This window comes from Paroedura picta, chromosome 2 (assembly GCF_049243985.1).
Source record: "Paroedura picta isolate Pp20150507F chromosome 2, Ppicta_v3.0, whole genome shotgun sequence".
Taxonomy (NCBI): Eukaryota; Metazoa; Chordata; class Lepidosauria; order Squamata; family Gekkonidae; genus Paroedura; species Paroedura picta.
The window spans coordinates 126,002,568-126,028,001 of NC_135370.1; the positions used below are offsets into that span (position 1 = coordinate 126,002,568).

The window sequence follows — 25,434 nt, forward strand, 5'->3', positions numbered from 1 at the left end:
TTTGTTAATCCTGAGGCTACAACTGATTTTATCACTGCAATGGCAAAGAAAGGAATAAAAGCAACCTTTGGAGATAAAAGGTTTTATCAGAGACACAACTGACTTAATTGCAATGGGTAATGTGAGTGGAGATTTGTAGGGACTTGAATGTCACACAGAGAAAGTAAGCTTTACAAAGCAGTGTAATTACAAGAATTTGTCCAGGTTTTAGCAAAGGAGATTAGATCATAGAGACAATGATGCAATAAGTCAATGTGAAAGTAAAATTTTAACAAGAGACGTGCTAATGACCAAATGTCCTGATGCAGAGAAGTGTGTGTGTCAAAGCAAAGGGAGCTAGACCAAGCTTTAATAAGCACAGTGCAAGCCAAATGCAGTGCTCCCTAGAGCAAATACACTGTGATATGTGTGGGCCCATGAGAATTCAAATGCCTTGTGGAAATAAATATGCCAACCTTTATTGATGGCTGTTTGAAACACTGGGGAAGGCACTGGCAAGGCCACCTCGTATTGAGTCTGCCATGAAAACGCTAGAGGGCTTCACCCCAAGGGTCAGTCATGACTCGGTGCTTGCACAGGGGATACCTTTACCTTTACCTATTACTTGTCATTACTTCATTGACTATGCTAAAGCCTTTGATTGTGTGGAGCACAACAAATTGTGGCAAGTTCTTAAAGAGATGGGAATACCAGAGCATCTTATTTGTCTCTTGAGAAATTTATATGCAGGTCAAGAAGCAACAGTGAGATCTGAACATGGAATCACTGACTGGTTCAAAATTGAGAAAGGAGTTCGGCAAGGATGTATACTGTCGCCTTGCCTATTTAACTTGTATGCAGAGCACATCATGAGAAATGCGGGATTAGAGGAGTCACAAATTGGGATCAAGATTGCAGGGAGAAATATCAACAACCTCAGATATGCAGATGATACCACTCTAATGGCAGAAAGTGAAGAGGAACTAAAGAGCCTGTTGATGCGGGTGAAGGAGGAGAGTGCAAAAGTTGGCTTGAAACTCAACATCAAGAAAACAAAGATCATGGCATCCGGCCCTCTCAATTCATGGCAAATAGATGGGGGAAAAATGGAGATAGTGACAGATTTTATTTTCCTGGGCTCCAAGATCACTGCAGATGGGGACTGCAGCAAAGAAATTAAAAGACGCTTGCTCCTGGGGAGGAAAGCTATGGCAAATCTAGACAGCATCCTAAAAAGCAGAGACATCACCCTGCCAACAAAAGTGCGTTTAGTCAAGGCTATGGTCTTCCCAGTTGCAATGTATGGCTGTGAAAGTTGGACCATAAGGAAGGCCGAGTGTCAAAGAATTGAGGCTTTTGAACTCTGGTGCTGGAGAAGACTCTTGCGAGTCCCTTGGACTGCAAGGCGAACAAACCGGTCAGTCCTAGAGGAGATCAGCCCTGACTGCTCTTTAGAAGGCCAGATCCTGAAGATGAAACTCAAATACTTTGGCCACCTCATGAGAAGGAAGGACTCCCTGGAGAAGAGCCTAATGCTGGGAGCGATCGAGGGCAAAAGAAGAAGGGGACGACAGAGAATGAGGTGGCTGGATGGAGTCACTGAAGCAGTAGGTGCAAACTTAAATGGACTCCAGGGAATGGTAGAGGACAGGAAGGCCTGGAGGATCATTGTCCATGGGGTCGCGATGGGTCGGACACGACTTCGCACATAACAACAACAACATTACTTGTCATCTTAAAGAGAAAAATCAAGTACTGGAAAAAAGTAAGAGAGAAGAGCTGATGTCTTGTACCCCACTTTTTACTACCCGAAGGAGTCTTAAATTACAATTGCTTACCCTTCCTCTCTCCACAATAGATACCTGTGAGGGAGGTGAGGCTGAAAACGCTCTGAGAACTGTGACTGGTCACCCAGCTGTCTGCCTGTGGAGGAGCAGGGAATCAAAACCAGCAAGCACTCCTATGGAGACAAACTACTTGAAACAAGAAGGAAATAGTGAACTTCTGCCTGACAAAAAGCAATACAGACAGGCAACTGGAAAACTATTGTTCATAAGTCCAGTGATACATCCAGAAATCACAGCAGCTGTGTGCATGTTATGCAGGAAAACTGACTCATCAAGCTAAAGGGACTGCAATGCAGTCAAGAGACTATAAAGTACCTGAATGGGAACAGTCCCAGAGTAGTGGGATACATGACTGCAGACTGGGCAGGAAATCCTGCTGCCAGAAAGTCCACCAGTGAGTGGAGATGTATCCCTTCATAGTGGGGGAGCAGTCAGCTGGAGCAGCAAGAAGCAAGAAACTGTAGCTGCTTCCTCAGCTAGAGCTAATGGACAAGAAAAGAAGGGCTACTCTGCAGAGGACATCAAAAGAAAAGGCCAGTTAGGTAAGATAGTGGGGTCAGCACCTTCTTTCCTGATAAGTGACATTCCTTGTGTCTGACTCCAGATTGCTACACTTAGGGCATATCTGACTCCTCAGAAGTTCCAAAATTTACAACTCTCCCTCAATGTATCTAGGAACGTATCTGTGTCTTAGCTATCAAGTATGTTAGTTCCTGAATTAAGCTGTCTCCGTACTTTTATCATTTTGTGCACTCAGTTATGTAACCACTCAGGCAATACGCCCCCTGTGTGCTTGTAGTACGGAGCCCTGTATCCTTGCTGAAGTTGCCTTTGCTCTCTTCCCCGACTGGCCTGATTGCCCCCTTCCATCAGTAGCCAAACCAGTGCTCATGGTACAGCAATCTGTGCTTTATGTCAGCTGTCCCCAACCCCTGATCCGGTGACCGGAACTGGTCCGTGGATCAGTTGGTACCGGGCCGTGGATCCTCCTTTTCTCCTACCTGGCTGCTGCCTCTGGGGTTGCCCTGCCACTCTGCCACCAACTCACCTTTAGTGTTCTCCAGCGGCTGCCATGGCTGGGGTTCCCCCTCGGCATGGCACTGTGCAGCTGCTACTGGCTGCGCCCCCCCAGTGCACAGCGGGAAGTCAGGAGCACCAGCGGGAAAGCAAGCGGAGCAGGGGCTCAAGCAGCGGCAGCGACGTCCCTCGGCAAAAGACTACCCCCTCCTGGGACTCAGTAAAATTGTCAAGCATTGACCGGTCCCCGGTGATAAAAAGGTTGGGGAACACTGCTTTATGTGACCTGACTTGGATAGCCCAGACAAGCCAGATCCTATCAGAGAAGCTAGGCAGGGTCAGCCCTGGCTAGCACTTGGAAGGGTGACCTTCAAGGAACACCAGGGCCATGATCTGGGGTCAGGCAATGGCCAACCATCTCCAAATGTCTCCTGCCTCGCTACCAGACACTCTTAGGATCTCCTGGGTACATCACACACATGCCATATGGTAAATAAATAAACCTGCTGTGTGTGCACTCTCAACCACTCACTCTTTTGCAGGTGGGGGGAAGCACTGGAAGCACAAGTGAGGATCATTCAGGGCTGCCCCATCTATCTCCAACCTGGGGTGCCACATTATTGTGATAATTCCCACACACACATTGAATTGGGCGGGGGCTGTCAAAGTCATATTTTGCCTAGGGAAACAAAATCCCTTGGCCGTAGCCCTGAGAGCACCAACTGCCTAGAGGGTGGAGGTGGCTGACCAGGGAAAGAGAAAAGGCAAGGGAGAGCTTTTGTACGAAGAAAAATCTTTGGCTTTCTCCTAATTATGATACACCACTTGGTGCTTGGCTTGTGTGTGCTGCCCACATTCCTGGTTTTGATTCTGGTGAGATCATAACTTTGGCTCTTTATTTTGCTTGCAACCTGAAAGCAATGTTTGACTGGTCATCTGAATTTGATGCTTGAGATCGCTATATGTGATATTCACTACCACCCCATTCTCTGCAATCCCCTGTGTGTTCTCCAAAAGAGCATCTCGGGGCCCCAGAATCTCCCAGCCACTGGTTGTTCTATTATGAAAGTAAAAACAAATCAGTTTCATCAACCTGCAATTTTAAAAATAAAACCTAAAAGAGTAGAGACAGCCAGGGTCCCATGCCCAATTCATCTCTCAAAAGACTCATGAAGGAACTAAAGCACTCCAGCAGTCACAGGAAATGTATGTTTACCATAATTATATGAGGGTTCTTTATTCCTTTTTTCAAGCCACTTTGGTAAGCTTGAGATCTCCTGATATTTGCACATTTGTCACCTTTTGCATGGGTACCAAACGGTGATTGTAATCGCAGAGCTGACGCCCATCAAGCAGGATCCGAATCTGCTGATGCTCACACAACAGTTCCATCTGAAAGAGAATAATAAGCCCAAGTGACCTGTGGATCACAGCAGCATGATCTGACTACATGATCTGGTTGTTGCTGCTAGATAAAGATGCTGATTTTAAGTGATTTTTAAATGTTTTAACCCATTACTGTTACTGAATATGATGTTCTATGCTGCCCTGAGCCACTTGCCAGGAGAGCAGTGTATAAATCAAATAAATAATAAATCCAGAAATTAAGCATACAAAAGCCCTACAAAACTGTCTTTCAAGAGTTTCCAACATTGGTTTCAATAAAGCTTCAGTGTAGTTGATTTCATCCTGGTTGTTTTGAGATGAACTGAAGAGATGACAGAGAATGGCTTAGGACTAGTCAGTCTCCCTTCAACTTCTACAAATGCTGAGCATAGGTGGAAAATGTGCTTTCCATGCATACAATCCTGTTCAGTCCAAGTTAAAGGATCTTACAGGGATCACAGCTGACAGGTAAAGGACTTTGCAGGAAGCACAGCTGGGAAGGAACTCTGCCTGACAGCAACTGTCAGTAGATATGGTGCTGATATACCAATGGTCTGATTTGTATAAGACAGCATTAAGCTTCCATGATCCATGCTATCTAATAAAAGTACCTTAAATGAGTCCCCTGCTGTAAATGGGAAGTAGGGGATGGTCTTTTCCTCTTTCCCCCACTTCCCAGCAATCCTTGAATTCCGAACAATGGATTTCTCAGTAAAGTTGACTGCCAGTAACATTCCAACATCTGTGCTTGTATCCGTAGGGTCACACAACAAAGTCACTGAAAAACTGCAAAGAATTAAATGTGATGAAGAACAAAAATTTCACCTATCTAAAAAGAAAGTTGGTATTGTTCATTTATATTCCATCTATCTTTGGTGCAATGTACTCGAGGCAATGCACACATGGTAGTTTTCTCTGTAGGTTTCTAATCCAGGCACTAACCAGAACCAGCTTCATAGGCCTTCCACCCATACCCTAAGACCCCCTCAACGGTTATCACATGCATTCCTAACCCCCCCCCCCATTTTCAGTCGATTTCTTCACCCTTCAAAGATGCAGTTTTCAAAAACACCAACACCCCCAATCAAGACGTCTGCCATTTCCTGAAGGTTTGCTTACTGGAAAATTACACTAGACCCAGGAAGTAATCTTCTGACACCTTGGTCAGCCTAGACTATGGCCAAAACTATTCATATGGCCAAAACTACTGCCACCATTCGACAAGAATGGAAACATATTATGAACAAAGTAAAACATCCAGCAGCATCTACAGCAGCATATTGGGTGAGAGGACAACCTGCTCCACCAATCGCCAGCTAAAGGATAAAAAGAATAAAGAAGACAATGACTATGGCCAGTAAGCTGCAGGTTTCCGTTGTTTCTCCACTACTCCCTCCCAAAATTGTCAGATCAAGCTATTAAGAGAAAGGGAAATTTCAAACACTGCTGAGTGTCATGCCATATTTTTTTTCCTGGATTACAATTCATTTTATCTCCCATGAGAAACTGTTTAAATCACGTAAGAGTAAGAAAAAGGGGAATGCAAAGGAATCCTTCCCATGTTTCTAGGTGAGTCACTGTCAACAGCTAATTATGCTGCATCTCTTCATTGGGAGGGGCTACATGATCCAATCACTCAATTATTATCTGGTTCCAGTGAAATTCTGAAGGGTTCCTGCAGCATTTTTTATTTTAGCTATCTCCTTTCTGTTTTCTGTTAGCTTAGTTTTATCTTACCTTATCTTAGTCCTATCTTACTTAGTTTTCAGTTCTCTCTCTCTTTTCTCCCCCTCTCTCTCTCATTTTGCTTTTATTTTACAGATTCAGTCCTAAGGTCCTCTTTCTCTCTCCTTCTCTCATTTCTGGGTGTTGTTGGAATGGCTTGACATTTACATAGATTAGGGGGTCTTTTGAAATGACCATTAATTGCTAATTCTTTATTCTTTCTTTTTCCCCTGTATTTCTCCTCTTTGAGTTCTTATTTGTGTATGTTTGAATTAATGAAAGGTGAAGTTTGACCTTGAGTGTATGGCTGTTTACTTAGCTACACATATATTTGAATTATATTTTTTATTTTATGTATTTATTTATTCATTGGATTTCTAGGCTGCCCCTCTTCAAAAAGGTCTTGGGGTGGCTTACAAGGAATAATCTTGTACAATAAAACATTTAAAATCTTAAAATTAAACTAAAATACTAGTACAGTCACCTGTCAGTTAAAACATCTTCCCAGGCCTGATGTTAAAGCCATTCAAGATGGAAAATAATTAGCCTGGCTTTAATGAGAGAGAAATGGCTCAGGCCTTATTTGGATACTCTTCCAGACTAAATGGCTAGTGTGGAACCACCCACAAAGAATGCTGTTCTTCAAGACGTCTGCTGCAACCATCTTTTTCAGATATGTGTGGCTGCTGCCAGAATACTAGCTCACATACCTACCTTTTGGGGTTTGTGCATATTACCCCCATGATAGTGATTCTCATGGTTGGTCTCAGTCCTCCTTTTATTTCACCAATATACGTCTCTACCTAACAGAAAAATATAATTTGTAACAGTGACTGCTGTACGATAAGATAAAGAACTACATGTTGCAAAACTATATGTTTGGGTTAAATAGTATATTTATCTAATTTGTTTAAAATACTCCTGTGCTGCCTTTCCACCTGGATAAGGTCCCCAAGGGAACCAACACAAAAACACAAAACATTTAAAAGATTAAAAGAGCATTTAAAATGTACATGTAAAATATTTTAAAATCCCATTGAGCCATAAATATATTCACACAGAACACAACCAAGGTGTCCCAAAAGGGGCAGTCCTCTCTCCCACATTATTTAACATCTATATGTTGGTGCAAACGCGCATGCATGACCTGGCCGTGCATGCGCGGGAGTGCCGTGAATGCGTGTTTGCGGCTGCGCATTGCGCAGGGAGCTGCGGCCCAGTGCCAGGGCCTTCGCGGCCCGGCACCAGGGCGCGGTCTGGTGGTTGGGGACCACCGTCCTAATGGATGGACGGCCCAACTCCCCCCCCACACACACACCGATACATTTGCCAGTTATTTGGAAGCGATGATGGTCTGGCTCAAGCAGAGCTGCCTGAAACTCAACCCTTCCAAGATGGAATGTACGTCTATGCTGGTTTCCGAGCCCTCCATGCAAGAACAAACTGCTCAAGCTCGAGTGTCCTGAATTATTCTGTGTTCATATGTTCATAAATGGGAAGACTAGTTGCTCCTAAACTAGTTCAGGGTTTTGCAAGTGTACATTCCACAGTTTGCTTTCAAGTGTGTCCCTTACCAAAGTAACATTAATGGTTTTCATTGGCCATGTAAAAATGCAGTGTCCTATACACCTGCAAAATATTTCAGGCTCTGCAAAGTAATTGTTGTGTTCTTCATTCAACCTCTTACATTCTTCTTCCCATTAGTGTTTGTATGTTGTGCCCTGCAGAAGATATGTTAGAATTGCTTCCTTCTGGCTGTGGGCATTTTCTGTAACAGCTCTCATGTTGTAGACTGGCTTTGTAAAAAAATTTTAGGAAGTCACCCACTCTTTTAACTCAGTAAGGCCAGATGATCTTTTCAGTTGGAGGATACTTTTTTTGTGATTTATCTATGCAATTGATAATGATGACCAATAGTCGCTGAAAACAGCTTTTCCTGCTACCATTTTTGTTGTTCCAGCTTTAATAGAATTGTAGCCTACTTTGAATTTTGTACTGAGAAAGGCAAACTGAAATGTCTTGTGTGTATATAATGACAGCTTAAATATAAGTTTATTCATGAAAAAAATCAACCATACCTTTCTTGGATCAGATCAAAATTCAGTTTGGTGGCCTCCCTCTCTCCCAACACACCTCTTTCTCCCACATGACATTATAAAATAGAGAAAATCCCCCTCCAGTGTTTTACAAGGAAAAATAGGTAGATATCCAAATATCCATTTGCTTAAATTGCTCCTGTGTGGTTTCAGTTAATCTAAGGGATTCTTATATATTATAGCATTAAGCCAATCCTGATACTGCTTCCTCCTATTTGAAATTTCCCGGATTTAATCTTGCCAGGTATGTGCTAGCTATATATATATAATGCAAAGAGATGAAGCAAGGAAAGTTCTCTCCCCAATACAATAATCTTTCCTGCTATAAATTAGATTTTATACTTACATTTGTGCCCCTGTCATTTTCTGTCATCTTTTGCTGGCCCGTTAGGCTCATACCTTACACAGACTTATTAGAGCTTTTCTTGTTTGTATTCAGCATTAAAAAAACAGAATAAAGGATGTCGTGGGGAGCATTATCTTTAGCAAACACCAGTTTGACACCACCCCTGCAAATAGCTGAGTCATAATACTCAACATCTTCAAAGGGATCGTCCGAAGAGAAAGCAAGGAATGTAGGACATAATGCTTTGAGAACACCAGAAACTGTTTGCCTAGCCAATGAGAAAGTGTTATGTTCCAAAAACTACCTTCAGTAGGACTCCACACAGTGATAAAAACGCAACTTGAGAAGATTTCAGTATGAGATTGTTATGGTGAATGTAAATCGATAATCAATTGTTATTCTAGGAATGCCAGCCTCTGAGTAGAATCTGGCTATCTCCTGGTATTACAGCTCATCTACAAACTACAGAGATCAGTTCCCTTTGAGAAAATGGATGCTTTGGAGGGTGAACCCTGTGGCATTGTAGCCCCCTGAGGTCCCTGTCTCCCTCAGACTTCACCCAAATCTCCAGGAGTTTCCCAGCTTGGATATGGCAACCCTACTGCCCATCCTTCACTGATGGCTGGGTGACCTGGCAGCCCCAAGTTGTTTTCCTCATTTACTTCACTTATTTAGCATCTTTTTACACCACCCTTATTCCAAGGGTCTCAGGCAGTATATACAGTTCTCTCTATTACTTTATTTGACATTCACAACAATCCTATAAAGTAGGTTAGGCTGAGAAAAAATGACTGTCTCAAGGCCTCCCAGTAAATTTCATGACACATGGAGACTTGGATCTTGGTTTCCAGGTCCTACTCCAATATGTTTTTTAAAAAACAATATACCGTAGGCACATTGCTATGATGAAACAAAACTGAGGCCCACTCAAATAATACAAAACATTGTGCAAGCTTTCAAGTTCTATAGAGCAGGGGCTAGTCAACCTGTGGTCTTCCAGATGTTCATGGACTACAGTTCCCATGAGCCCCTGCTATCAAATGCTGGCAGGGGCTCATGGGAATTTTAGTCCATGAACATCTGGAGGTCCACAGGTTGACTACCCCTGCTATAGAGTCTTTCATCAGGCAGATGCTACAAAAAAGAAAAAAGCACATTTTCCAGATCCAAAGGCCCTGTTATGCCAGCCTTTGATGCTAGATGCTGGTAGATCCCGGTTTGATTGCTGTGCATGTTAGATTACATTTACGTTCAGGGGAGAAGAAACAATTAATCAGGGGTAATTTAATTGGGGGGGGAGTCTAGCAAACCAGGGACACAAATTACAAAGAGGGGCAATGGGGCTCAAGCCTCCCTGGGATTTCCCGGAGGAGGCAACCCCCTTACCCCGGCTGCCAGGTAGCTTCATGAAGTTGCTTAGACTTAAACTGTACAGTCTCTTCCTCTCCACTCTTACGGAGGCTGCCAACTCCACTTTCTTTCTCTGAGATTTTAGGGCATTTACTTGTCGCACTGCCTGACCTTATTTTTTTCCTGGGCATCTTTGGAAATTTTGCCTAAATCCCCTACTTGCAACTTGTGGCTCATCAAAAAAAAGACTACTGGAAGTTATGGTGATTTTGGTATCCCAAGTCCTGCAGATTTAGTAAAAAAAAAAAGGACTGGAAGGAATGGGAATATTTCTGTCTTTAGCTAGGTGTGTTGGGAAGAACAGAGGCCTATGATTTAAATGCCAGAAATTAAGGTGATTTTGGTATCCGGAAGCTCAAAATGGAAAATATGGAAATAGCCTTTGAAATTTTGTGTCTGTGTACAAGAGGCAGGGAAAGAAGGTAAATCTAGTTCATCAAATATGGAAAGTATAAGGCAATTCTGTTATCCTGGACCCTGCCTCAACCAAACAAATGCTTCCCTATTTTTAGGTTAGGGTTATCTGAAGCCAGTTATTTACTGGGGGTAAACTGTGGGTTCTGAGGGACATTTGGAACTTCATGTAGAGTATCCAGTATGTAAGTGGTGTCATAGAGCATTGGTCTAAGATTGGAGAGATCAGAGTTCAAATTTCCACTCTGCCACAAAGCACCTTCTGTGACGTTGGGTCACTCAACCTAACTTCCTTCACTGGAAGGTTGTAAGGAAAAGAGAGGGAGAGTGGAAGTATTTCCTTTCATATATGAATGAAAGGTTTACTCAAATTATCTCAGTGAAGTAGGTTGTGACATCTTTCCTCGTGAGTCCTCTTTCTTTGACTGCGATTCAGACTATTGTGAGTGAAAAATTATATATTTAAAACCATGCGATTTACTGCTGAGGACATACATTTTTGAGAAATATAAATAATGTAATAATATTTAATATAGATTATTAAGTGTGGGCCTGGACCAGGTTTTGCTCTGTAGCCTTCCCCCAAAATTAAGAAGTCCACCCGTGCAGTAAGTTATGATAGCCATTTCAGAAACATCCATATTGCAAATGTATAAGAAAGGGAGGTACGAGCTTAAATGGACTCCGTGGAATGGTAGAGGACAGGAAGGGCTGGAGGATCATTGTCCATGGGTCGGACATGACTTCGCAACTAACAACATAAGAAAGGGAACCCTAATTTACATGTACAGAAAACAAGACAACATAGATGTAGAGGCAAATCAATTGTTTCTATCCTTTAGAATGTTGTTTGCAAGTCGACTGATCACGTATACCAACTGTTTATGGTTCCTTTTGAATATACAGACCCACTACAAGAGATATTCTGATGGATAAATTGAAGGACTGCAATCTGGGTTTTCAGATAGTTAGGTGGATAGGGAATTGGTTAGAGAACTGCACTCAAAGAGTTGTTGTCAATGGTGTTTCATCAGACTGGAGGGAGGTGAGTAGTGGGGTACCTCAGGGCTCGGTGCTCGGTCCAGTACTTTTTAACATATTTATTAATGATCTAGATGAGGGGGTGGAAGGACTAATCAAGTTTGCAGATGACACCAAATTGGGAGGACTGGCAAATACTCCAGAAGATAGAGACAGAGTTCAATGAGATCTGAACACAATGGAAAAATGGGCAAATGAGAACAAGATGCAATTTAATAAAGATAAGTGTAAAGTTCTGCATCTGGTCAGAAAAATGAAAAGCATGCCTACTGGATGGGGGATACGCTTCTAGGTAGCACTGTGTGTGAACGAGACCTTGGGGTACTTGTGGATTGTAAACTAAACATGAGCAGGCAGTGTGGTGCAGCGGTAAAAAAGGCAAATGCCATTTTGGGCTGTATCAACAGGGGCATCACATCAAAATCACAAGATGTCATAGTCCCATTGTATACGGCACTGGTCAGACCACACCTGGAGTACTGTGTGCAGTTCTGGGGGCCTCACTTCAAGAAGGACGTAATTAAAATTGAAAGGGTACAGAGGAGAGCGATGAGGATGATCTGGGGCCAAGGGACCAAGCCCTATGAAGATAGGTTGAGGGACTAGGGAATGTTCAGCCTGGAGAAAAGGAGGTTGAGAGGGGACATGATAGCCCTCTTTAAGTATTTGAAAGGTTGTCACTTGGAGGAGGGGAGGATGCTGTTTCTGTTGGCTGCAGAGGAGAGGACACGCAGTAATGGGTTTAAACTTCAAGTACAACAATATAGGCTAGATATCAGGAAAAAAAATTCACAGTCAGAGTAGTTCAGCAGTGGAATAGGCTGCCTAAGGAGGTGGTGAGCTCCCCCTCACTGGCAGTCTTCAAGCAAAGGTTGGATACACACTTTTCTTGGATGCTTTAGGATGTTTGGGGCTGATCCTGCGTTGAGCAGGGGGTTGGACGAGATGGCCTGTATGGCCCCTTCCAACTCTATGATTCTATATGAAGGATATTTAACATGAAGCAATTAAGTTGTGCATAAAAGAAAAAATAGAGTACTTCACATGCAACACGTTTCCTTCAAACTCCAGGGAAAGGAATTGCATACGCCTTGCACGCAAGCCAAATACACATTTGGCACTTCATTATCAGTTCTGAATGGCTACCATCTTCCTTGCGAGGAGAACTTGCTGCGCACTCCGACTGCCCATGTCAAGAGGAGCGTGGCGTGGCCGCCGCACTTGAGCTCGGAGAAGCTGTGAGGCTTCTCTGCGGGTAGACGGCCATAGCGTGTACACAGCGACGCCCTTGTGGCTCTGCGTGCAGCGTCGCACTTACTCAAAGGGACAGGATGGAGTATACGGCAACAGAGAGCCGCTGTGGCATGGTGCTAATGCAGGGCTGGCCCAGACGCCGGGCGCACAGCCAGCACGCTCTCGACTTGCACGGCGCTGCCTCCGCGGAGGAAGGGGAACTCTCGCCCCCGGTGGCTGAACTGGAGAACGAACGCCTTCTCCACGCACGTGACATTTGTGCCAGCTTGACTGACAGCGCCTGCCGGCGTTTCTCGCCCCAGAGAAAGATGGCCGCCTCTTCCTCCAATAAGCAGCCAGCTTCGCCAGACGCTCCGGTCACCTGATCTAGCCTTCAACATGGCCTCGCCAAGTGTAGTTGAGTGCGCTTTCAAAGTGCCCGGGAGGATCGTCGGCTGACTATCGGGAGGCTCCCGGCAGGAGGTGACTAGCGGAAGAGCCTCTTTCCCCCGAGGTAGGTCAGGGGCGAGGCTCTTCAGCGTGAGAGTGGGGGGCTATGTATTCATCCTTCTTGACGGGATGTGGCGGTGGGGTAAGAGCTGCGAGAAAGGCGACTTCAACGGAGGAGTTCGCCGTCTACGGGTTAGAAGAGATCGGCTGGGCATCCAGTTATTCTGTCCTAGCTCACTGCAGATGCTTCCTTCAATATATGTAGTTTTTTAATTCTATTGAAAGCTGCAGGGAAATTCTCTAGGTGGTCAGCGGAGTGAACAAAACTTTTTAATGGCAAGGCTTTCCCTTCTCTAATAAACCGGTACTTTATGCACACTTAGGAATCTCCTGTTGAATGTTGGAGGGTTTATAATAAAGGTAAAGGTAAAGGTATCCCCTGTGCAAGCACCGAGTCATGTCTGACCCTTGGGGTGACGCCCTCTAGCGTTTTCATGGCAGACTCAATACGGGGTGGTTTGCCAGTGCCTTCCCCAGTCATTACCATTTACCCCCCAGGAAGCTGGGTACTCATTTTACCGACCTCGGAAGGATGGAAGGCTGAGTCAACCTTGAGCCGGCTGCTGGGATCGAACTCCCAACCTCATGAGCAAAGCTTTCAGGCGGCTGCCTTACCACTCTGCGCCACAAGAGGCTCAAAGAGGTTTATAATAATTCCGCATAAATGTTTAACAGAGTTTACACTTGAGTAGTGGTTTCTCTGCAGGTCACTTGCTTCTTTAAGAAACCTAAGTTTTATAAGTTAGAGGGTTGGGGAGGACTTCTCAACACCCTGGCAGATTGGAGAAAGTGAGCTTTTGAAATGGAGGAGGGGCATAATTCATATTTTACAAGCTGGAGAACCGAGGAGGCAGTCTGTGGTTTCTTGTGTTAGTAAGTGTTGGGGAAGGATCATCTGTTGCTTGAAATCTTGGAGAGCCCTTCCAGTCAGAGCAAACAGATACTGAGCTGGTGGGTCAGTTGGTATAAATTAGCTTCATGTGTCCTATTAAGAGTCTCTCTTATAAGATTGTATTATTCTAGTAGGATGGTTCAGGAAAGTACTGTGGACTATGGGGTAGTTGCCTTTGCCTGTCTCTGCACTGCAACCCCAGACTTTCTTGGTGGCCTCCTATCAAAGTACTAACCTAGGCTGACCCTGCTTAGCTTTTGAGATCTGCTAAGATCAGGCTATCTTGGGCTGTCGGGACACTATGGATATATACCACTGTGTACAATAGGTATTCTCTGTTTGCCATATATATTATCCTTTATTCACTGTAGTAATACTATTTTCTGCATTGTGTAACATGTCTAATACTTAACCTTTGCTTCAGATATCTGTGATCCTAGACCTGTGGATTGTTTTGATTTACTCTATATGGTCAATATTGAGATTCAGTGAGAAACTAGACAATAAAATAAATAGAGGACTTTAATACCTGAGAGCTAAATGAAAATGTGTCAAGTAGGATGGCTGCTGATTTGAGAGGATGAGTTTCGGTTATTTTTTTTTCATCATTCCTATGTGGTCTCTGCAGAAGTACTTTTCAGAGTTTGAGCCAATTAGAACTTCCCAACCCCTTTGTTTCACTCTTTAATAAATTCTCACATGGACAGAGACATTTTCCCTCTGCTTTTCAGCCCCTCAGCCAAAACCCATCCCTGGAGCTTGCAGTGCCATTTGTCTGCCCTCCCAGATAACATTTAAATCCCTTTGCCTTTTCTCTTTGTGTTATCTGGTTAATTGGTATGTATTTGCTCAGGATGGTTGGAGCTGCTGGAGGGCTCTTTACTAATGTCATATTATTGCTTTGTTCATTAGGCTTTCTATAACCAGCCATGGGAAATACTGTTCCTTATTACATGATCTTCTGTTTTCTAAGAGTACTATTTTGGGGTGTTTGTTTTTTAAACTAGAACTGAGACTGTCATCTTAGTTAGATTAAAAAAAACAATCAAACACATATGAAAGTTGATACGGCTATGGCTATGTTTCTGTACACTTTAATGAATAGTACTTCTATCCTACCATTCCTCCCTTAACAAATGGTAAAAGAATCCATCTCAATAAATAAGGATAGTTTCATGGTTGATTCCCTTTTATATTGGCCGTGCATGGTCAGGGTCCTGTGTACATCAAGGACTACCTGTTTGCCTATACCCCCTGAAGAGCGACTTGTTCTATATATTCCAACAATCTGGTAATCCCTGGCCCCAAAACATCTGCCTGGCCTTGACCAGAGCTGGAGCCTTCTCCTTCTCGGCCCCAATGTGGTAGAATGAGCTCACATCGAGATCAAGGCCCTACCGGAACTCAAACTGTTCTGTAGGGCCTGCAAAATGGAGCTCTTCCGCCAAGCTTTTGGATAAGACAGATGATGAAGACCAAGACCTGATTGAACTGCTAGGAAACTGCAACACCAACAGCAAAATGTCTCCTCCATGATCCGTTGTTTTTATATCAGTTATATCTCCTCTTTCAATTGTTTACAAATGTTATTAATGTTACAGTATATTTTTCAGGTTCTATGTACACCGCCCTGAGACGCCAAGCGAGGAGTGCTATAAAATTTGAATGAATGAATGAATGAATGAATATTGATGACTTGGTAAGGGGGTGGGTTTGGGTGGTTGGTTGAGGGATTTTAATGTTGTCATGTTATATTTTATGGTGGTTGTAAGCCGCTGTGGGCTAACTGGCTAGGAGTGGTGGCGTAGAAATTAAATAAATAATAAATATCATTTCCTACCTCTGTTAATCCTTTTAAAAATTGTAGATTACTATAACTTTCTCAGGGCCGGGAGGTAGAAGTACTTCTGCTCTTCTGGAGGGTGCATTTTACAAAGTTGACACACTGTTGAAAAATCTGTCATTGTTCTCACTAACCTCATAAACAGAATCACAAGTAGATCTTACCTAGAAGAATAAAACTAGCACATTCAAACTGGGAGAGAGACTTTCTGTACATGAAATTTAAGACCCGGGACTGGAAAGGTCTTTGTCATCACATTCTGTAGAATCCCCTTTCACATTGGAAGAGACTGTTTGGGAAACTTAATATTAGAGGAGGACTTGATGAGCAGTGATGTTTAGTCTCTTTGGGTGCTTGCCTTTTGAAACAGGAACATGCTCCCATTTGGTAAGGAGGAATCTGCTTCCTTGGAGCGGCTCTTCTGGTTTTTCTGTGAATGTGTGCGGCGGGGAGACTGGGAACTGGCCCAGGCCTGTGTTCCTCAGTTGCATCAGTGGCGGGAAGAAGGTGCTGAAAAGGTGGAAACAATCCTGCGTGCTCTGGTGGCCTGCCCTTCTCATTGGAGGTGAGCATCATAATGGTTTCCTGTCACTGATTGGTGGGCGTAAATAAATATATGTGACAGGAATCTTAAGCTTTGATATTACATGTCTCTTTTTAATGTGTTCCTTTATTGCTAGTTACATATGAATGCTTGACCACCTTAATATTGTACAAGCTTATTAAGATGTGCTTTGTTATACATAAATGTAGCAGATGTTGATATAAATTCCAGGTTAGGTGATACTATTTTCAAAGGGTATCTCCAAAGCAGGAGATTATTTTTCTTTGCATTTCATTTTTAAAGCAAGTAGAGAGAATTCATTCCTTGCATTACTTGTATGTATTGTGCAGGCTTATTGCATTGTCCTCTCATTCTGTAATTTGCCTTCCGTCTCAGTGAGAAAGGGGAACTATAAATTACCGCCATAAATGCGCTCTTAAACAGAAGTCAAGTTTTGGGACTGCCACAAATTCTGGGAGCATTCTGTTGCTTCTAGGCTGTGCTTGAGAGGATCTTGGAGCCTCTAACTTCCAAATACCTCTTTGTTGGCTCAAAAACACTTGCAAATGTGTGTGAATTCAGGCTTATAAGAACATGTTTTCAGGGCAAATGAAGAATGTATCAAATTGATCTACCTTTGGGAAAAATAATAATTGTATTTAGGACAGAAAAGCACACATCTGTAGTGCTACTTGTTACTGCCCTCTTTTTCATTCCACAACAGTTGACAGTTTGCTACAACTTAGCTGAGACATAGCAAAGGTGTATGGGTGGCTGTGTTAGCAATCAGACCCCTTCTGCAGAGGGACAGTTTTCAGGCAGAGAGAGAGGAACACTTCTCTTAATATCATCCCAATATTTGATGTGCAGGGGCCTGCTTGGGCCAAAATTGACTAATATGGATGTCAGCCAGGCATCAGGTTGGGAAAACAATTTTAAAATTCAAAAGTGGCTATCTGGCTAATACACTTCCCCTACATCCAGTTACCTTAATTAAGCAACAGTTAATCAATACTTAAGTGTGTTTACCTTACCCATTAACCCTTCCTATCTGGTGCTTGTAGGGTCATCAAGCCTTTCCCACTATTTTTTCTGCCTCTGGTAGAACAATTGAGTTACTATTTTCTGGCAGTGAATCAACCCGCCTCAGGTCACCCTACTGCCGTGGTTGTTGTGTGACTTGGATCCTCTATGCACACCCCCACTATGTTGTGTCCTCTCTCAAAAGTTTAGTTGTTTTGCTGCTTCCCTAAACATCTATCGAGCCTCTTGTGGCGCAGAGTGGTAAGGCAGCCGCCTGAAAGCTTTGCTCATGAGGTTGGGAGTTCGATCCCAGCAGCCGGCTCAAGGTTGACTCAGCCTTCCATCCTTCCGAGGTCGGTAAAATGAGTACCCAGCTTGCTGGGGGGTAAACGGTCATGACTGGGGAAGGCACTGGCAAACCACCCCGTATTGAGTCTGCCATGAAAACGCTGGAGGGCGTCACCCCAAGGGTCAGACATGACTCGGTGCTTGCACAGGGGATACCTTTACCTTTACCTTTTAAACATCTATCATGCTCCTCCCTGCTTCCTTAATTCTTCTTTGTCTTTCTGTGTGTATGCGTTTCTATTGGTTTCTTTTTAATAAAAACCTTTCCAGTTGAACACTTGTCTGGCTTATTTGAGAGTTTTCTGAAGGGGAAGAATCCTGGTACACATAGGTGGAGAATCCCAGTTACTTGCCTCTCACTCCGCCTCATTTGCTCATTCCTCCAACTAATTAGGGGACTGCCTGTTTGGGTAACATCTGGGGTTAAGGAACAGGGTGTGACAGGAGCATTGAGCATTAAGAGATGCCTTGCAAAGGCTGTAGTTCAGAGAACAGCTATTTAAGAATAAATTCTCCAAAACTTATCAGGATATAAGTGTTTAATCCTTGTGTCTGTGTTTTCTTTAGGTGTGCATCAAACTGTAGTCCTCAAAGACTCGCTTGGTTTTGGCTTCTTGTATTGCAGAAGTGGCTAGCATTAGAACAGGTAAAAAAATTAATTCCAAGTAAGGAAGAACTTTGTGTACATGTCTCTGCTATATAGTGCATTGGAGGTCATTCTTTAGGGCAGGCTTGCTCAAACAGGGTTTCATGAAACCCTGGGGTTTCTTGATGGCCCTGAAAGGGTTTCCCGAATGGGTGGGAGTTAATTAGTATTTTATATATTTTTAAAAGTTGTGAAACACTTATTGGATGATATAACCATATATGGTCATGTTGACCCCCCTCTCCCCAAGTGGCCAAGGATGGGCCTGGAGGTGGTGGGAATGGGAGGGGCTTGGGTGAGCATGTACACAGCTATGCTCCCCAACCATATTTTGCACAATTGTGCCACTTCTGGGCTTTCTTGAAATCTGAAGAATATTTCAGGGGTTTCTCAACAGTAAAAAAGTTGAGAGGGGCTGCTTTAGGGACCTAAACCCAGTGTCCAAAGCCTTGTAGCATTGCTGGGGTAACAGTATCCTCCTGTATTGTGGGTTTCAGCACCAACAAACACCCCATCAGGGTACCTTCCTGGCAGACTGATCTTGGCACTGTGGAAGAACCCCTCCCCCATCATAGTTTTTGTTCTTGATCCCAATTAAGTTTGTAAATTACAATTCCGATATGTGAAATATTATACTACATTTAGGAAATACTGTATTCCTTGCATTTTTTCATTTTTGGTGTTTAATAGGAAAAGCAGCTCAAATGCCTGATTACAAACTGTCGTGTTTGAGGCCTCTCTGTGAAGTGCAAGTCATGTTTTGAACATGGGCTGTAGTGCAAAGGAGCTGCCTGTGTGCATGGTATAGTGGATGATGGAACTTGCTCTTCAGCTTATTTTTGCCAATATGTCCTTCAGGCCCAATGCTGCCACCTTCTTAATGTTCCTTTTGTGGATTTTCAAGTAGCCTAAAAGGCAGGAGCTTAAATAAGTTATTGTCATAGGAGGATAAATTATGAGGCCTGCATCATCTGCTTAACTTCCATATGCTAGGCTGCTATTATAAAGCACATGAATTGGACTAATAGGAAACTTGGCAATTTTCCTAAGTTCTAAAAACTGGGCACTGCCAAAAATCTCCTTTGGGATTATTGCCACCATCTTGAAGCAAATTCAGTAGAGAGAGCCAGCTTGGTGTAGTGGTTAAGAGCGGTGGCTTCTAATCTAGCGACCTGGGTTTGATTCCCAACTCCCCCACATGCAGCCAGCTGGGTCACCTTTGGGCTCATCACGGCTATGATAAAGCTGTTCTGAGCAGTAATATCAGAGCTCTCTCAGCCTCACTGACCTCACAGGGTAGAGGAAAGGTAAGTGATTGTAAGCCGCTTTGAGACCCCCTCTGGAAGAGAAAAGTGGCATATAAGAACCAACTCTTCTTCTAGAATAAGCACTGGTAAGCTGCAGCTGTCAGTTCAATTATTCGTTGAGATATGCATTCCTTGTATTCAAGAACTACCTAAGTACAGTGAGAAATGACTTGCAGCCCCACTATTGAAAACTAGAGCTGTTTTATGAAGCTCATTAAAAAGTTCCTAATTTTGTATTGTTTTAGAAAACAGTTCCAGTCACTCTCCAGAGAGAAACAGAATTCTTGGTGCTCTTAGAAGACCTTGCAGAGGACCTTGGAGAGGATGTCTCCCACACCATCTTTGAGGTATGGTTTCAGGCTGAAGAAAAAGTTGATAGAGCTACTTCTAGGGGAGCACGCCAATTAATGTAAAAAAAAAAGTTAATTTCAACAAGAGTTACATTTAACACAGCTCTGGTGCATGCAAAGGATGAATTTAGCTGGTTGAGGTGGTGGGGCTGCAGCTGGGGTAATTCCTTTGGAATATGGGATGACCAAAAAGAGAGTGTGTGTGAGAGAAAGGGCTAGCAGACAGCACATCTCCGTTAATCTCTGCACATTGATTCAGACTTGTTGGGAAAAGGCAACCAATGTAAATTTAAGATTTGTACTGTTATTCTTCATTGTTATGGTTGTTAGCTAGCAAGAGTTTCCTTTATGACTAGTTTGTAGTCAGATGACTGCAGCTGCAGAAGATCACTGCTCATCAGCTGTACTGCTTTTGGCAATATGGAGCCTCTTGTCAGCGACTTAAGTCTCTGTCTTAGTTACATTTTGAAGTGGTCTGATTACACTGATACAAATCAGAGGTTGTAACAGGATAGGGATGCGTGATAGTGTAAACATTCCTATTATCAGTCAATTATTTGCAGACAGCCTGTGACCCACTGTTCAGTAGCAATACAAATAACTGACTGATAATATGAATGTTTAAATTATCACGTAACCATAGCTATTTACGCCTGTTACAGCCTCTGATTTATATCAAGTGTTGATCTAATTGTTAATTTGTTCTATTTTTCCCTCCAAGGAAATCAAAACAGTGTAATTTTCTCTTCTTCTGTGTTATTAGTGTGTAGTGTGTAGCACTAAACAGCAACAAGGAAGGAGATGTGTTTTTAGCAGTACAAAAGAATCCATGCAATCCAGAGGGTTGGTGAGTAGGGCAGGCAATAGCGGTTAGATGAAGGTCAGATTGGAAAAGGGCTCTCCAGTTCACTGTGACATTGGTTGAAACCACTTGTTAGTGCAGCCAACTGGAGGTTCTGGCTCTTATTAGTTCTCCTGTGTAAACCGAGTCAATGTAGGTGACGGTTCCTTGGAACTGTTCATGGATAGAAATCCCTCGCTGTTTTCCAAACAATGTGTATTTTCTTCCTTAGGAGCTTTATGAAGTGTATGAAAACGTACATGGGTCGAACAGGAAACAAAAAGATGGATCCGTGCCGAAATTTAGTGCAGCAGTCATCTCTGCTTTCCGGAAACTACTATTGCAGGCGCCTCGGAAGTTGCAAGCCCTGTTGGAGTTCCTGCAGAGAGATTCTGCAGGAGATAGTTCTCTCCTAACAGAAAGCTGCTCACTACAAAACATTCTTCTTGGCTTCCTCTGGGACTCCTTAAAGCTTCTGAAACGTTTTCAGCTAAATCCAGAGTCACTGGAAGAGGAACAGAAGGTTGCTAAAGCTGAAATTTGCAGTGCTCTAAGCATATTGAGCGTGGAGACGGAGATTCCGACTAGAGAGCTGCGCCTTCTGTGCAGAGAACTTCTGGATGCATGTTGGGCTGAAAAAAGCCCACTGCAGGAAGAGAGGCTGCTCAGCTGTATGTTGCGGAAAGGCAGCCATGCCTTGCTGAGCACGTTTGGCAGTGTTTTCATTGAGAAGACGCGAGAGAAACTGCTGGGGCCAAAGTCACCAGGCAAAGGTTACTTTTTAAAAAAATTGCCAGCAACAAATAGTGTGTCCCACTGGCCAAGTCTTACCTGCCCCCCTCCACTAGTCAGTATCGTATTTTCAGGATATCTTGTCCAAGATGAGAGGACACCCCGGCAGAGTTTGAAACTATGGAGACGCTTTTAGAGCCCCTTGTTCCCTTTGAGTGATGGTTGTGCTCTTGGTGGCTTGGGCCCCTGAGCAGCTTGATTAGGGAGGGCCTTGCATCCCGCACTAAAGTAAATAGCAGTCCCTGGTTTTAAAAATAACAGTTGGATTTTTTTTTAAGCAGGATGCAGATTTGAGAGATAACTGTGGAGCTACCTTGTGTGGGGTTTGTTCGCAACTTACCTGTGGGCCACAGTTCTTCCTTTCTTGCTTGTTTCCTGGTCAGCAACAAGATGAGTCCATTGAGATTTGAATGGGAAGGCAAAGCAACTTAACCCAAGCCAGCCCGCTTCTGTGTTGAACACAAGACCCCCCCGAGCATGGGCTTCAGCTCTCTGCAAGGAATGGCATCTCTTCTGTTCCACTGAGTAGAAGTTGCTGCCACAAATTTCAGAGCAGTCCTGCTGAATTCTAAGCCTTTTCTTGCAGCCCCTTCAGATAAAATCTGGTCTTGTTTTGTTAGCTTATGCTAATGAAAGGTCCAGCATACTGAGCCTGTTAGATTCCTCCCAGGTTCATTCAGACATCTCATTGCTGCTTGTCTCCATGCACTAGACCAGACATGGGCACTCGGGTGCCTGCTGACCCCATTCCTGGCACCCATCAAGTATTTTTAGGAGGGGCCAAGTAGAACTTTCACTCAGCAGGGTCTCTGATTGGCTGTGCAGGGTTCTCTCCACACCACCATTTACTTTGGCAGCAGCTATCCCCACAGCTCACATAATTAATTGATGCTTAAGTCTTCTCCTGCACTTATTGCAATACAGTCTTATATTGGTTGTTATGACCACAGCTCACACACCTTTACTATGAGCCTGAAGGTAAGCTGCAGCAGCCATTATGTGTCTCTCTCTGCCTCCTGTGACTGTGGTTGCATCCACAGTGCTGCGTCAGAATCCCAAGAGTAGCCTGTGGCCTGAAAGAAGCTGGGGAACCCCTGCACTAGACTGAAAACTTTGCAGTAAAATTGAGCATTAAAATAACATGTTGTTTCCAACTAGTGACTTGTCTGGGAGGATTAGGCAGAACATGAGACCTTGGATCACTGCAAAACTTCATAAACAGGCTTGCAAAACTTGCCTCTAATCTCATGTTAGATGTCTGTGCAAATGTTGAGTCAGCAGTATAGAACCCACTGAAACAGCTTGTAACAATCTCTGCTGGTGTTTGTACAGACAGGTGGAAATGCAGACTAGGAGAGCTCCACTGGTGATACAGTATCACCATGGGGAGATCATAATGTATGTTGAATCATCCTGTATATTACAGATAACACAGTGGTAGTATATTTCCAACCCTGTGTAGAACACGTGAAGAAGCGTGTCTAGAGTTTTTCCTCAAAGAAGCAACATGGGGATTCAGTTATAAGAAACTGGTTGTCTTATCCTCCAGTATCCAAGCAGCAGTCAGTTTGAGAGATCTGCCTTCCTGCCTGTGGTTCCTACAGACTCAGTGTAATAGCAAGTTATGCCTGCTTCACCCGCAATAATGGTGTGGTATCTTGGCTGTTTTTTGGTTTTTTTTTTTTGATAACTGTAGACTTCAAATTTAGGAAATAGTTGCTGACTAGTTGTCATGCACAGAGAACCTGTCTTTCCTGATGCAATTCTGGGCCTTGAGGCATATGTAAGATTAACCCCAGTTTTGGATGTTTCAGGTGTATCTGAGCAGCTGGATGCTGAGCGGGCAGTGATGGCTCTGTGCTCGGATTTTGAACATACTTATTCTTGGAAGGCTGCCTACTTCTACTTCCTTAGCAGCAACAAACACTTTTTGGAACAGATTTTGGTAAGGCCCTAATGAGGCATTGTGCAAGAGGCATTGGGCAAATTAATCTCACACTCAGAACCAGTGTTTCAGAAATTCACTAACAGCACTGAGATTGCTGGCACACCTCCCCCCCCACCTCCCCCAGTTTCATAATAGGTGACTGATGAATTTCAAACTAGGGCCAGATCCTTTCTCTGAATCCAATGAGAAGTAGTTAAATCTACTTTTAGAGAAAGCATTTGCAAAGAAACAGAGATTAATACTATAAAAACATAATTGTTTTGAAATTTGAGTCATCAAAGCTATCTGGAATCTCATTTAGTTGAGCCACTAGGTATATGCTTTTAAGTACATACTTTCTCAGAGGCGATCCACAGATCCACTCTGGCATGTCCTGTCTACCTTGATCAGTGGTGACTCTCTAGAAGTCTTAGGTGACCTCACAACTGCCTATGGTGATCACATCTTCTTCCCCTCCCTCATATGCAGCATTTTCCTTACTGCTTTCTTGCTGAGCAGTCCTTTTATCTATTTACTTTTTATTATTTGTTTGTCCAAGGCTGTCCCCTCCAGTTACTTTATATAGGTAGATGCTGGCCTAGCCCCAGGAACTGAGAGAAGAGAAAAGTGCCTTCTTATATTCTGCTTTTGAAGTGGCACACAAGAAGCCTCTTGAGGGTTCAAAATAAACTACATGTTTTATTTAACTTGGAGAAAAGGTCAGGTGGAATCGTGTAGGTAGGGTATATGAGGTGAACAGATTGTAGAATTTTGTATCCACACAAACACCAGCTCCTGCTTTTCATCAAAGTTATACAATTTTGAGGAGAAAGGCTTTCTTTTCATTTTCTGCTTAAACACTCAAGCATAAGTTTCTGAGTTTCATCAAAGTCTAAAGTTTAGAAGGCAGAAACATACAATCAAGTTCCCAAAATCCTCCTTTATAGAAACGATCAGTCATTTCTTTAAGAGCTATTTCTTTTCTTTGTGCTTGAAAGATGGTCTTCCTTGATCCACTCCCTCTCTTAGCCTCCTTCTCAGTCCACAGTCAGTGCTTAACAGTCTCTTAAACTGTTCGTTTTCAACAGTTACTCTTCCCTCAACAGAATTTTGTTAGAATAGCCTGTGACTCTTGAGGTTCTCAGATTCTGTTAGACATTAACTCTTGACAGTCTGTCACACTGCCAAACCTCATTGTGTTGATATATTACATTCCTAAATGTTTCTTGGATCAGTTTTACTAGTGACTCTATTTCCCACAATGTTGGTCAACGGTATTATAAAAGTGTTTTTTTTCTAGATCACAGCATTAACATTATTGAAAAGGGAAGATTTCTCCAGCCTTGATAACTTACTGAGGAGGGAATTCAGCCACCTCTGTCGCCTCTTGATATTGCTGGGATGGACTCAGTGCCGTAGTCTGGAATCAGCCAAAACGCTGCTGTGGACTCTTCACAAATCTCAGGCAAGTCATCTATCAGTATGCATGCAGGAAAGGTGCAGGGTTCTGTCTTTGATTTCAGTCAGTTCTTGGGTGATCAGTTGGAAGGCACTGATCTTTTTATGGATTGTTAACTAGTGTGTAATTTTTAAAATCACTCCATCTTGTTCCTTTCTTATCAACAGGCACTTTGCAATGACACTGTTTTAAAAGACTTTTGTGATGGGCTGTGTTCTCAACTGGAGGTTCTTGAATGGTGTATCCAACAAAATAGGTAATGTGCCTGGAAATCCTTTGTCCTGATTCTGCTTGACAAGAGTCTCTTCTTCCCTTCCCCACCATACTAGGGGCCTGTGCAGGAAATCAGTGATACAGCTGTTGTCTATATTACTGTCTTAATTTTACTTCAAAGTTTGACATCAATAACAAGACAACATAAAGCAGAGCCTAAGCAGGGTCCCCTTTTAATAATGGCA

General features: G+C 43.2%; 2 protein-coding genes across 4 annotated transcripts in view; one reads left to right on the forward strand and one right to left on the reverse strand.

Annotated features, from left to right (window-relative positions):
- Positions 1-1,574: 1,574 nt before the first annotated feature.
- Positions 1,575-8,585, reverse strand: LOC143830262 (galectin-related protein A-like). The gene is made up of 4 exons (XM_077322505.1): positions 8,397-8,585; positions 6,669-6,757; positions 4,841-5,015; positions 1,575-4,235 (listed from the first exon to the last, which is right to left on the reverse strand). The coding sequence occupies exons 1-4, from the start codon at positions 8,445-8,447 to the stop codon at positions 4,092-4,094; spliced, it is 459 nt and encodes a 152-aa protein (XP_077178620.1). The 5' UTR covers positions 8,448-8,585; the 3' UTR covers positions 1,575-4,091.
- A 4,245-nt stretch (positions 8,586-12,830) lies between these two features.
- Positions 12,831-25,434, forward strand: part of ZFYVE26 (zinc finger FYVE-type containing 26) — a 64,768-nt gene continuing 52,164 nt past the window's right edge. For all 3 annotated transcript variants that reach the window (XM_077322492.1, XM_077322495.1, XM_077322493.1), the window contains exons 1-8: positions 12,831-13,008; positions 16,110-16,304; positions 18,222-18,300; positions 19,853-19,954; positions 21,031-21,571; positions 23,405-23,535; positions 24,818-24,982; positions 25,144-25,232. In XM_077322492.1, coding sequence (XP_077178607.1) covers positions 16,114-16,304; positions 18,222-18,300; positions 19,853-19,954; positions 21,031-21,571; positions 23,405-23,535; positions 24,818-24,982; positions 25,144-25,232 — 1,298 coding nt within the window. In that variant the 5' untranslated portion in view covers positions 12,831-13,008; positions 16,110-16,113. The remainder of the gene's footprint in view (positions 13,009-16,109; positions 16,305-18,221; positions 18,301-19,852; positions 19,955-21,030; positions 21,572-23,404; positions 23,536-24,817; positions 24,983-25,143; positions 25,233-25,434) is intronic.